General features: G+C 41.5%; 1 protein-coding gene across 1 annotated transcript in view; it reads left to right on the top strand.

The window, feature by feature from the left end:
- The window catches only part of RAD51B (RAD51 paralog B), a 417,974-nt gene that overhangs the window by 269,814 nt on the left and 134,606 nt on the right, over positions 1 to 13,554 (top strand). Inside the window, exon 9 of the mRNA XM_075712657.1 lies at positions 10,065 to 10,143. Within this exon, the coding sequence (XP_075568772.1) occupies positions 10,065 to 10,143 (79 nt within the window). The remainder of the gene's footprint in view (positions 1 to 10,064; positions 10,144 to 13,554) is intronic.

Genomic DNA, 13,554 nt, shown 5'->3' with positions numbered 1-13,554 from the left:
ACTCTGGGTTAGAATGTTCAGGGGTCTGCTCTGGGAGAGGACAGCTCAGCAAGAGAACCATTTTGTTAGATTTGGCCTATTGCATTCAAGACAGTTGTTGCTCTGAACACATCAGGGCAGTTCACCTTGGAAAGTTTTGCTTTTGTTGTCTGTGATTGTCTTTGATACTCATTTGAGGTTTTGATGGTTTCCTTCCATTGAAATTATGTTTACTCAGTCCAAGGATATTCAGAGCTCCTCATTATGGTGCCCGAAGCTAAAACCATGTCCGAATGGCAGTACATATTACATGCTGAGCTCTCTCACTTGAAATCCAATGTTTGGTACACCACAAGGACTGGAACAATTTGCAGACTGGTCATCTGTTGCTAGCAACTGCCTGGATAGGCACAGCCAAATCACGTGCCTTTGTTCTGGTTTTATGAGAGGGGAAGGAATTGACCCCACTGAATATTTGAGAAAACAGATAGCAGAGCTGTTGCTTATTGATCCTTCTGCTGTACCCTCTGGGCAGGGGAAAGCAGGGTATCTCTGGAGCTGTGCCTACCTGGCAGAAAATTAATACAGTGAAGTTGCTACAGATGTCTACCTCCATGCCTGATTTTGGACTGAAGCAGAAGAATGCTACAGGATTTTCATATAATTTCTCAGTAAAACAGTGGCAAAGTTAGGAAGAAAACTCATGAATCCCGATTCCCAGGTCGTGGCATTATGCACTATGAAAAATTCCTTTATATATGTATTGCTCTTTAGAAGCAAGATCTGAAGCCAGCTAGGTATAGCAGGGCTTGAGATTCAGAGAGTGTCCTCTTTCCTGGACTTGTCCACTCCCCTGTTTCTCCTCTATTCTTAAAAGATTCTTGGTTTTCATTTCTATCTCCTCCTTTTGTTTGTTTTCCTTCCATTTCTTTCCTTTGTAAGTATTGAATGTCTCCTCCGGGAGTAAGCCTAGCCACATGTGCGTGCAATGATGGTTTGTTTTTATTGGAGTCATTGCCTGTGACTGTTATTCATTACTATAGGAAGAACTGCACTAACAAACTGCTCTGAGAGGTCTTTTTTTTTCTGTTGTAAAAAGTCCTGTTTTGTCCATAGCCATTTAGAGTGTCTACTGCCATCATTAAGACATTGAAAGTTTGGAGCTCGGACACTGGTACTGCTTCCTGAATGTCCTGTTGTGTCTGGTGTTGCAAAGCAGAATCTCAGCTTTTCTCAGCTTCCTTGCATGTGGTCTCTTTAGGTCAGCTTTTCAACCGTCTGTCCACCTCACTGCTACCTAAGCAACTCAATGGGCCTCTACTTGGGGAAGAATTTGTGGTTGCACAAAGCTAGTGCAGTCACTAACCACTGTTAAGGCTTCTTATGATAATAAAGGGTACAGCCAGAACACCACCAAACAAGGCCTGCCTGGGATGGAACAGCTGATTCAGAAAAGGCAAGTCAAACATAGTACAAAATGCTTTTATCTCACTTGCACTTCTAGTCTTGACACTGGATAAGTAATCAGCAGCCTTATGTCCTCACTTTTATTCTCAAGTTATCATACATTTCTGTGTCACCGTGGGCAAGACCACCATCTCCTATCTTTAAGGTCATGTAGCATAAGGTCATGTAGCAGATGAATCTGTAGCATAAATAATAAAATTATTGGTAGTTAAATTAGGAGCATATGATTAGCATAAATGTAAGTCAGAGCTTAGAGATATAAGCAGCCTAAATAATTTCACATAAGAAATACAGCGATGTAAAATCAATGAATATTAATTAACCACTTCTGAGGTCAGAGTGGAGCACAGTGAAGAAAGGTGAGTGATCTGCCTGGGCTTACCCAAAAGAACATAGGACCATACCCTAAAAGTTAATGCGAGGATAAAACAAATAGGCAAGAAGTGATTTACCTGAAATGTGGCTAGTATCGCATAGGTTCATGATTTCTGGAGATTTGTTTTAAATGTTTCAGAATCTCTGCTTCCCACTAGCACTGACTCTTAAAATCAAAGGTAAACTGTCAGAATTTGGCTGAGAAGGTTTCGATCTCTTTGATAGTAGTTTACATTTGTTAATATAAATGTCATGCTGATATTTCAGGATTGAGATTTCTTTGAATTCTTTATCCCATGTTGAATCCATCTCATGTTTTCCCTTGGGCTTTTGAAGGCTTTCCGTTCACTAATTTTCTTACTTAAATCAGTGTCCACTGTCGTCATTTCCCCTGCAAAACTGTCTTAAATGCATCTGTATTGCTCCCTCCCTCGCTTTTTCTTAAGATGAGAGACAGGAACTTCTTGGCTTTGCAGTCTTAGCAACGTTTTTTGATATATGGAATTTGTATGCATTGCACTAAAAGAAAATAAACAGATGTGCGGCTACATTTTGGGGGTGAGGCAACAGCAGGATGGTCAGCTGCCTTTTGAGTCTGTTAATTTTGCTGTTGTTTCCAGATGTCTGCTAATGGACATTTTTAGGCTGTACACACAGACTCTGCTGCCTACTTTTCTGCACTAATTGGTTTGGATTTATGCAATGCCTCTCATAAAGTGTCTCTAGCTGCCATTGTTGCTTTTCTATAAAATAGTAGAGAGGAAACTCGTTCCTAAACAGTTTCCTCTGGACAGGATTTTCTTGTGGGGGAAGGAGAGATACAATCCATTTAAATTGCTCTATAAAGAGTTTTATTGAGTTGTGGCCCATTAACCTGGCCTTGATGAAAACCTTTTCAAACAACTGGACTTCAGGGAACCGCATCTCTCAGGTGCTGTGCATGGCACAAATGAAATGATAGTTTCCTAAGAAATCGTTTTAATTCAAATTGGGTTTTGGGTTTGGTTTTTTTTTTTTTTTTTTACATGTACAAAAGTGGTAGGGACTCCACATCTACTCCCAGTACTGGGGCATGTTTGTAGCCCCATCTCTCACTGTTTGCTCTCTAGTGCTCAGGACATCTTAACCTTTCCCTGTATCAGTCCACCAAGTTTGTTTTTACCAGGGAGAATATATGTCTGAGGTCTAGATGATTAGAAAGGCTGGACTGCCTATATCTCTTTTCCCTCAACCTGTCCCTTTTTCCTCTTTATTTCCAATCATTGCACAGCCTGTAGCCTTTTCTACTGACAAGAAGCATCCAGGTGCAGACAATACTGCTGGGGTGCTGAGCTTTCTTCTGCTTGAAAGGGGAAAATCTGTGCATGGAGAGCTTTCCCTTGAAACGGGATTTGGAGGAAGATACAAAGCAGGGGATAATAATTTCCGTAAGAAAACACAAGGCCCTGATAAAGTCAAACAGACTTTACAGTGATTTGCTTGTGAAGGCAATGTGATTTGGTAACGTCTTATTCAGATTTTGGTACTGATATCAGCTATACAATCTTTAGGAATGTATTTAATTTCTGAACTTCAATTTACCCAGATGCATAATGGGAATATTTTTTCCCCACTTCTTGTAAAGCCTTTTTAAAATCTGCAGATTAAGTAAGATATACAAGCAAAATGTTGTTTTCCCAAGAATCATTTGCGGTGGGAGATCAGTAAATTGTTTATGGGTATATCCTGTGAGCTTAATAAATGATTGCAGGATACCTAAACTACATTTTTTTTCACCAGAACACTGGAAATGTATTAGGGTCACTTTTTGTTTCTGCAACATGGAGCACTTATCTCCCAAGGTAAATCAGAACTTGTTGTGAGACTGAAGCCTCAGAGAACTCCAAGGTCTAATGAGCGCTAGTGTTTGGTGAGGCTTGGCAGAAAACACCACCATTTTGTCTCCTACCTTGCAAAAAGCCATCCCGTTGCCCTGAAGGACACTTCTACATGAAGAGGGAGCAAGGAACAACTGATATACTGCTGTGTGAAGCCTTGATGCCACTGTGGCGTTAGTGCCTGTTAGGGAACTCTTGGTTCTCTCCTTGGGCACCTTTCTGGTGGGCTGGGGGCAGCATGACCTGTGGGACCGGGAATGAGAGCTGGCCCTGGGAACTGGGTCACAGCTCCTCCTCAAAAGTAAATGATCTGTAGAATAAGGACTGCTGCTTTCGTTTCTAGAATATATCAAATTCCTGCACATAGGGCCCAAGAAGAACCAGAAGGGAGGGCAGAAAAAACAGTTATGAGGTCTGCTGGGATATCTGATGCAAAATCAACTTTGTTGTTTTCTTTACTGGCTTTTTCCTGGGCTCTGTTGCAGCTGAAAAAACAACCCTTCTAATCTACAATAAGAAGGGAAACTCTGGCATGAAGATTGTTCACCCAGACATTTGGCACAATTAGGGGAAAGATTTGTTTAGCTTAGCACTGATTTTATTAGTACATGAGTCTAACTGAACCTTGAGAGATAGTCTTTTCCCTGTTGAATGACACTGTCGATGTGTAGGTTTCCTTCTCAAGTCTCAGCTACGCTCGTCCGAGCTAACGTGGTGTAACTGAAGAGCTCTCCTGAAACGCACCATTAGCAACGATTGTTTGCTACAATAAGACAACACTATGAATTAGCAAAAAATCCCAGCAAGCCAGCGTTGTTTCAGTAAGGGCAGCGAGCGGAGAGCGAGCCAGACTCCTTTCACAGAGCTCACGTATTTGGTAATTCCTCAGTAGATCTGAATTCCAAAATATGTGTTGGCTGTAAATGTGTTTTTGTTATTCATTCGGTCCTCAGTGCACGTATACATGTTTTGTCAGTACAAAAGATGAGATAAGGTAAATCTAGCAGAAAAGGAAATCTAAGGAAAAAATTAACAGAGAACAAAATAAAAAGAGAAGAATCTGTTCACTGATAAGAAGAAGCTGACATACTTTAAAAGAAGCTTCAAATGGTTTCGTGTTCCTCAGTCATTGCTAAGAATTTCTTGTAATAGTCTCAGTAAAAAAATGGGGAAGAAACTGGATGTCTTTCCAGTCTAAACAGAAATTATGTATTAAATGTTAATACAGCTTTTTTATATATATACACACAGAGCTTTTTTTTTAATGAAATATTTCCCTCAAATATTTCATTGAAATATCTTAGTCCATGACTTTTGTTAAAATCGTTAGTTTTACATTATGAAATCATAGATTATTTTTTTTTACCATGTGAGAGCTCATAGCTCAGTCAAAATCATCATCTTATTTCAGTGCTTGGTAGTTTATCATCCTGGCATTTTGATAACTAATTTGATATGTATCCTTCATCTTCTTTACTTTTTTTTTGGCAGGACACTGGCTTGATTTCTGGTTATCAGACTACTTCTGAAAGTCCATCCAATACATTTTCCAATTCATCACTTTCTTTGCTATTGACAGGGGATGTTGTCCCAATAATTAGTATTTTCTGCTGGGCTTCTGCAATCAATTTCTGTGATTCATCTCTTCCATGAAGCTTATAAACAATAAACTGCATTAATAAAAATGCTTTCCCTAATTAAAAAACAAACTTTAATGTACAATTTTTCTGCTGTCATCATCAATTCTCTCTAAGCCTTTTGTTTCTCAACTGCTCTGCCTGTCTCCCATTTATCTTCCTTTATCTAATCTAATGGCATCTATCCAGTTTCTATTAACTTTTCATCAAGGTGATATATTTCCTCTTCCATAGTACCTTTGTGTTCTTAACGTGCCTCATGGCAGAAATAATTTTTCAGTTGTTTAATGTTTATTCTACGTTGTTGTCAAATAATAAATAATTATTACAAACCTCCTGGCAGGGAAATGTGGTGCTAGAAAGGAAAGAAAGGAAACTAAGATTTGACCATTTTGTAAAGCTAGGACTTTGCAAAACTTTGAGTTTTACTTCTCTCATCCATCTCTATCATTTGTACTTTAGTAGGACAGCAGCATAATAATAACTGCATCTGCATTTTATATTCCATTCCAGAAGCTCATGGATAGCATTCCAGAAGCATCATGGATAGGATGAATTAGAAAGACTCAGTACCATTTCATCATTTTTCTATGTCTATTTTCTATTCATTTCACCACTTAAAAAACCATTTTTGTAATCTGAATGCCTGTTAACTTCTTTAGACTATTATTCACCATTACTGTTTACTCATCTCAAAATGTGTAGTCCTTTTGGTACAACTTTGACTGCACTGAAATGTCAATAAGAAAAAATTTCTGGTGAGGCCTGGATTTCATCTTTGATTCATTTTGGTAGTCCTTGATTTATACTTCCACTTCTTGGCCTCCAAAACATCATTTTCTTTTCTTGATCTGTATTTCCTTCTATGTTTTCTAAGGTCCTTGTGTGTGCATAAGAACCTACTCTGTGTTGGCTATTCCATCCTGAGGATGGTTTGCAGTGACATTTACAGTTTTTGCGCTTTGGTTGAGACAAAAATCTAAATACATGTTTACTTTTTTTCAATTAATGTAGAGTTTGGTGTTATAAAAAATAATTCTGTGTACTTTATCTGGTTGTGAAATATGCAGTCATACTTTAAAGGTTATTTTTCTCTGTAAGCAAACATTCAGAATAAAGCAATACCTTTGAATATTATGAGCTGTTCCTGTTTCACTAAAAAGGAAGCTAATTCTGAGCCTCAGATGTAACTGTGCAGCAGCAGCCTTTCAGAGGGGCCCTGTAAAGTCCTGCTGAAAGGATGTGATTTATTATATTTTTTCATTGCTATACTTAGTTATATACGTATTGTAACTGCATAAAAATGCAGTAACAGAATGTACATAGGGTTATTTGAATGTCTATCCATTTGCACGTACAACTGCGTTCAGTGCACATGCATATATAGGTTAGTATTTATGCGCACAGAATGCCAAAGATTTGACCTTAGACATCAGATTTGTAACTGTTTCACTTCGGGCCTTTCCGATTAAACGCCCAGCTGTTGTGGGAGACTTTGTAGCTGAGCATTTGCACAGTTTTTCCACGCCATCCTCTCCCTCATCTTCTCAGGGCTGAGGGAGCGTGGAAGCAGCAAGAGGCACTCTGCTTTCCTCCTGGCAGAGCCCCCCTCCTGCCGCGTCAGTGGGAAGTGCTGGCTCTGGCGATAATGATGGGTAAGGGAATTCGGGTTTTGTCAAGGTGCGTCAGGGACGTGGGATGTGACCTGCCCCTCCTTTCTCCAGAATTTCATTCCAGAGAGAACGGTAATTAACGTGGAAGAGGGGAAAGTGCTAGCACAGCAGTTTTCCTACTTGGAGTAGTTCACAAAGGTTGTATCGCATCCTGGGGTGGTTTTGCCAGCTTCATATGACTGAAGGGAAAACATTGACATTTGGACTGATCTGATATTCTCCAGCTGTATTTGTGGTCTTTATGTGCCTGCCTTGATTTTTTACTGTCTGAAGAAAAAGGGAGACTATGTTTCGTTTAAATTCTGAAAACCATAAAAATGTTAGCTGGCTGTAGGTAATAATGGTTTATGTTTGAAGAACCAGATATGAGGACTTTCTTTCTTCAGCCTGTATCAGAATCAGATGAGGAAGAGTTGCAAGACATCTATGCATGGTCCTGTCTGCAGACTACCTACAAATACAAATGAAACCTACCTAATATACAGACACCCTTAGCAGGGAAAGTGCTACAGAAAAGTCACATGAGCCTTGATTCTGCAGCAGAATTTGCTGCCAAATCCTCTGGTTACAAAAGGACACCGCAGAGCTCAAGCTTCTGATGCTTGATATTGTTAATCTGACGCTTAGGAATAAATGTCCCAGTCCTGTATATCTATGAAGTGATTCAATACTGCCTGACTTTTCAGTGAAATGGCAGCAGTTTTGGTGAGCGTGAACTTCCTTGTTTTCCTGTAGTCTCTCGGCTTTTATAAAACCTGCTCACTCTTTCCCTGCTGATCACTAGGCACTGCCAACTGAAATCCATGTGCAGTGACCCTTACAAGTGTTTGAATGTTTGGCAGAATTAGGACATGACCTTTGGAAATAATGGGGGTTTTTACTCCATTTGGAACCAGCAGGATCTGTTGGTGCCCCACACCTCTAAGATAGTTACTGTCTGTAGTTCTAAGAAATCTGTATTTGGATGTATCTGAGAGAGGGCTGCCTATCTGGGGCTGAGAGGGTGTAGTATCTGACAGGGCTTTGGAAATTTAGGCACCAAGGTGTGTGATGGTTCCACAGCACACTGCTAGGTGGGCCTCACGAACGCGTTAGATGAAATCAGTGCATTGAAGGAAAAGAAGTCGGCAGGCCTGCTCTGTGTCCGGAGCAGTCATGGCTCAGGCTCTGCGATATTGCTCTGCTTGCAGCACATCCCTGCAGAGGATCAGCGCAGGCTGAGGGGGAGCCGCCTGCCCAAACCGTGCCCTCGGGGGCCAGGAAAGCGGGGGGGAAGGCTCTTCCAGGGTGCAGGGCCGCCGTCGGGAGGGCTGGTTTCCAGTTCCCGGCCTTTTCTAGCTGTTGAAGAGGTGAGCAGAGAAAGGTGTTTCAGCTTTGTTCAGCAGCTCTGTGCCAGAGGCAGAGCAGCAGCACGCGCTCTGCTTCAGCCGCTGCTGTCAGTGTCTTCTGCAGGGCCCACATGGGCACCATTAGGTCAGTGTTTGTGCTGATCACACTCTGGGCAGAACTTACTACATTTATCATTAAAATGTCACTTTCACGTAGGTGACAGAGTGGGGGTTATTTTGAGGCAAGCTGTGAGGGAGCAGTCCTCGGCAATGAGCAAAAATCAAACAGCCAAGCAATAAAGCCTGGCACATTTGTATGAATTTGCCACTGCGGGTCCCACGTCCCCTACCCTGCCAACTGTCCTGGTTTCGGCTGGGATAGAGTTAATTTTCCTCCTAGTAGCTGGTATGGTGCTGTGTTTTGGATTTAGGTTGAGAATAATGTTGATAGCACACTGATGTTTTAATTGTTGCTGAGCAGTGCTTACACTAAGTCAAGGACTTCTCAGCTTCTCATACTGGCCTGCCAGCGAGGAGGCTGGAGATGCCCAAGAAGCTGGGAGGGGCACAGCCAGGACAGCTGACCCCAACTGGCCAAAAGGCTATTCCATACCATATGGCATCATGCTCAGTATGTAAACTGGGGGTGAGTTGGCCAGGGTGGGGCCAATGCTCAGGGACTTGCTGGGCATTGGTTGGTTGGTGGTGAGCAATTATTTTTCATTTGCATCACTTGTCTTTCTTGGGTTCTTTTCTCTCTTTTTTTGTTATTTTCCTTTTCATGAGAATATTATAATTATTAATAGTAATAATATATTTAATTTCAATTATGAAACTGTTCTTATCTCAACCCACAAGCGTTCTCACCTTTACTTTTCTGATTCTCTCCCCCATCCCATGGCAGAGGAGTGAGCAAGTGGCTGTGTGGTGCTTAGTTGCCAGCTGGGGTTAAACCATGACACCAACAAGCCCATTTCTTTGTCTCCAGAGCTCGGCTGCAGCTCATCTTCCACAGAGGACGGTTCCTCTGTAGTGGAGCCAGGGAGCTTGGGATATTTCTGGCCCGATCATGGAGGGCCAGCACACCCGAATGCCGAGCTAAATTCAATTGCACTCTACACCCCAAGGGAATTCCAGTTCCTATTTTGAAACTCCAAGGACAGGATCCTTGAATAAAGCTTGACTCAGTTATTACCCGCTTTGCAAAAGAAAACATCCAGAAAATTGCAATGGCATGTTACTGTCCCCAGAGTGGTGACCCATGGGTGGACCATGCTGCTTCAGGGGCAGGAGGAAGATGGCAGGTGGAGTTCTTCGAGAAGCTGATTGGGCGCATGTGGAACGGCTAACGGCAATTAAATTTGCGTTACGCAACAGCAGTTGCCGTTTTGCTCAAAATTGTCTCCTATCTGAGCACAACTACCTGAACCAGCAGGAATGATTAAGCTTAACAGGATGCCAATAAGACAAACAAAACTTGATGCTTTCATGACAGTGGTTTTTTAGGACCTGTGAATCCTTTTAAAATTACAGCATGATCTATACATGCGTATGAGAAGACCTCAACTACTTAGAAGTGACAGGGCTAGGTCAATAACTACCTTGTTATTTCTGCAGTATGCTTTACTACTTCTGGAATTTAAATCCAGTGAGATTATTCTACAGATCTGAGCTCTGATCAGTACGTTATAAAGATGTGTACTTATATATTACTTGTTTGTTTTGCAGCTCCTGGTTGCTAAATCCCCTGTTGCTCCATTCTCTGCTTTTTTCTACACCATTGAGAAATCAGGCTTGGTTCTTCAAGGTAAGACCAGAGCATTGATTGTTTTGCCTTTGCAATTAGTATTTTAAGCAGGCTGAATGTAGATAACAGCAACTATTGTTGAAAATGGTGCTGTTTATACCTAATGAAAAACCCACGCATTTGAACAGTCTGGCTGACAAGGGCAGCCTTCTGCTGTAGTCACTGTTTTGTCTTGGATTATACTAAATTCGTTGTTGCATATTCCCATGGATCTAAGAATGTGCCGTGTGATTATTAATCAAGGCTCCGTTTTCCTTCAAGGGAAAATAGAATGGTTCTGGCAACATTGCTCCTATGGGATAGGTTTCTCCAGGAGAAACATACCCATCTATCATTAATAACATGCTCTAATAAATGGTTCTTCTTTAGCAAATGGCTTGACATCAATAAAAATACAGGAAATTAATATTTGTTCTCTATTTTTGTGATCATTTTAATGCTAATGCCCCATGGTCTTAAATAATCCTCAGATTCTCTAGGATATGAGGTAGTGTACTGAAAAGCTGGATATTACTACCATGATGGCAAGGATCTAGGGTTCCTTGCGGCCGTGTCCTAAATCATGTACTTTCAGACCACAGCAAAAAGGGAAGTTCAGCTCTTCCCTTCTTTTCCCCATTTATCCCAATAAACCTTCCTTTAATGTCCTTACTTTTTGATAGACATTCATAGATCATCAACTTCGTTGAGTTGCTCTCTGTTGTTATGCAGCCTGGCTCCTCATTGCTGCATCAGCTTAGCAGACTGAATAAAACTAGTCAGTGCCTGTCACTTTTTGTCAGAGGATACACTCTGATATGCAGCCATGGCATTAAGAAAAGTGAGTATCGCTGTTTCTCAGGTTCCAGTGATTGAGAATCACTGATCCCATAAAGCACTATGAACATGTTAAGGTATGTGAATAGTTCTCTTTCTTCTGATTGCCCATTTCTCACCTTTAAACAGGCTGTACCAGACCAACGACATATTTACATTTACTAATGACTAAATACACTTACACCTCTGGTGATACGCAATGTAGGAAAACAAAAGAAACAAAAAAGTTTTATTGTATGTTTTTGCTTCCATTTGATACCTCTACGTAATCATAATCTGGAGGTCCATCTGGTGTTTCCCAAGCCTTCGGATACTATACCCAGGGTATTCTTAGATGGCATTTTGGGAATTTGAGCTGCTTTATTTGATACCAGTAATTTAAAAAGGCTACAGGAACAAGAAACAATTGTTATTAGTTTAAACTGAGGTGGCTTGCAAGAGTTGGTCTAGACATGTTTTGATTCAGTATAGGGCAGAAGACAAGCTACTTTTCTATCTTGAATCATCTTCTGAGTTGCAGAGATGTTTCTGGTTATTATAAAAAAAGGCAGGCAATTTCCTGCTCTGTCCTAAGGCACTAATGTAGTGAAACTTTGGGAAAGAAAGATTTCCCATTTCAGAAACGGGAAGCCTTTGTTCAGAGAGGTTCTTTATTTGTTTCAGTTCTTTCCTGTGAGCCAGGAATATAGCTTTCCAAGGACTGAACCCTACCTTTAAAGAACAAATGGGCCTGGTAACATGTAATGATGAGGGAGCAGGACTGTCTGATAGAAGGATAGCACTGTATTAAGTGTATGGCAATTTCTTTTTTTCCCTGTATCCATATGTTTCTGGGGTGCAAGTTTAAAACATCATTCACCTTTTTTCTAAAAACAGGTGAGATAGCAGTTTGGATTTCTCTAAGTAAATGCTGTCTTGATATCAGGCATTCTTTGTACATTTTGGAAGGCAGCTTGAAGCTCTTCTTTGTGTGAGCCTTTTCTCACTTTCTGACTACACCATTATGTTTCCATTTTAGATACTTTTCTCCAAGATGGGTATTAACCAAGGGCATGGTTCCCCTGCTAATGTGCCCCAGACTATTTTACAGACACTTGTAAGCACTTACATGCGAGCCATCGCACTGAGTTGTATAAAGTAAATATTGCATGTTCTCATCCCACATTTCAATGATCATTATTTCTATGGAAAGAGGAAGCGAGCAAATCACCTGGAAATGTCTGTTTTGGATAAGATGCAGAATGTGGCACCAGGCTGCCTCGTGCAAGAGAGGCTAGAGTTTTTATGAGAGTTGTAGCTGGCGCTTCTTTCCAAAGGGAAGCTGGACGCAAGGTAAGAGGTCAGTAAGGCAACTGGCCATGGGTCAGCCGGTGAGGGAGTGTCCCTGCATTGCTGCTTGAGGGACATCATATAGCGCTAACAAGCGGAATCTGTCCCGCAGCCTGATTGCAAAGGCAGCTTTCCCATTCAGGCTTTGTTGTTGAATTCAGTTGGTGTCAGGAGGTGAGCACATTCAGGGCGGCTGATGGGAACAAGTGGATGGGTGTGGGAACTGGCGAGAAGGAGCAGCTGGCTGAAATGCCCAGGATTCTTTCTTCTTACTCAGGGGGTCCCATCCTGGGACCATTAACCAATAGGCCATAAACAAATTGATATCGGAAAATGTGGCTGGAAACTCCTTGATTAGCGAGGGTGAATGGGGAATGAAAGACAAAGTGAAAGTGTGATTTAACAGTTCCACAAGCAATTTCCATTGCCACCTCTGAGGGATTAGGATGTGTGGAATAGGCTAAAAATGAGGAGGAGCTCCCCCCAGCTTTTGTTCTGTGGGCCGGAGGATAATAAAACGGCAGGAGAGGCAGTGCGGCTAGTTAGGGATTTCACAGGCTGCTATTTGATGCAGTTTAAGGAGCCCTTCTGCTATTGTTGCAGTTAAAATGGGAAGCGGAACTGTTCTCCATTCGCAAAAATCTCCAGCGTCCTCAGGAAGAGGGCTGAGAGCAAAAGGCTATTAAGATGGTAATGCTGCCCCATTTGGAGGAGTGTATCAAAATCCTCTTTGTCAATGTAAATCGCTGCTCTGTTTCCCTGGTATCTTTGCATCTCATGGCCTCAGTGCAAGCACAGAAGTGTTCAGAGGAGACCCTAGTGAAGGCAGAACTGCTTCTCTTACATTGTCAGCGGAGAGCTCCAGGCTGCCCAAGGGTGCCACGGAGAAAACTTACTTGCTTTTATAAACTTGAAGTGTTCAGGGATGACAAGAATCCAGTTGTTCACTCGTTCTTTTACTTCTGCTTGCAGACTAGAGAAATGAAATTTGATGATTGGAAAGCAAGATTGGCCAGTCAGAGATTTAGCAAGGAAAGTCAGCCTTCAGTCTCCTCCTTTCATTCCTTCAATATGCTCTGTGCTGTGGAGGGGGTGGAGTGCAAACCCCAAAAAAGCCTCAGTCGCCTTTACATTGCAATACAATGTCATGTAATGTCCTGCCATGCTGTACAGTGTGACTTTGTGATGAACCTGAATTGTGAATGCAAAATCCAGTCTGACAGCAGATCTCTATTTTGTAGAGATCTTAAACAGAGAGGCAGAAGC

The sequence above is a fragment of the Pelecanus crispus genome, chromosome 6, assembly GCF_030463565.1.
Source record: "Pelecanus crispus isolate bPelCri1 chromosome 6, bPelCri1.pri, whole genome shotgun sequence".
NCBI lineage: Eukaryota > Metazoa > Chordata > Aves > Pelecaniformes > Pelecanidae > Pelecanus > Pelecanus crispus.
The sequence above is the reverse complement of the archived record's forward strand: the minus strand, read 5'-3'. Positions and strand labels throughout refer to the sequence as shown.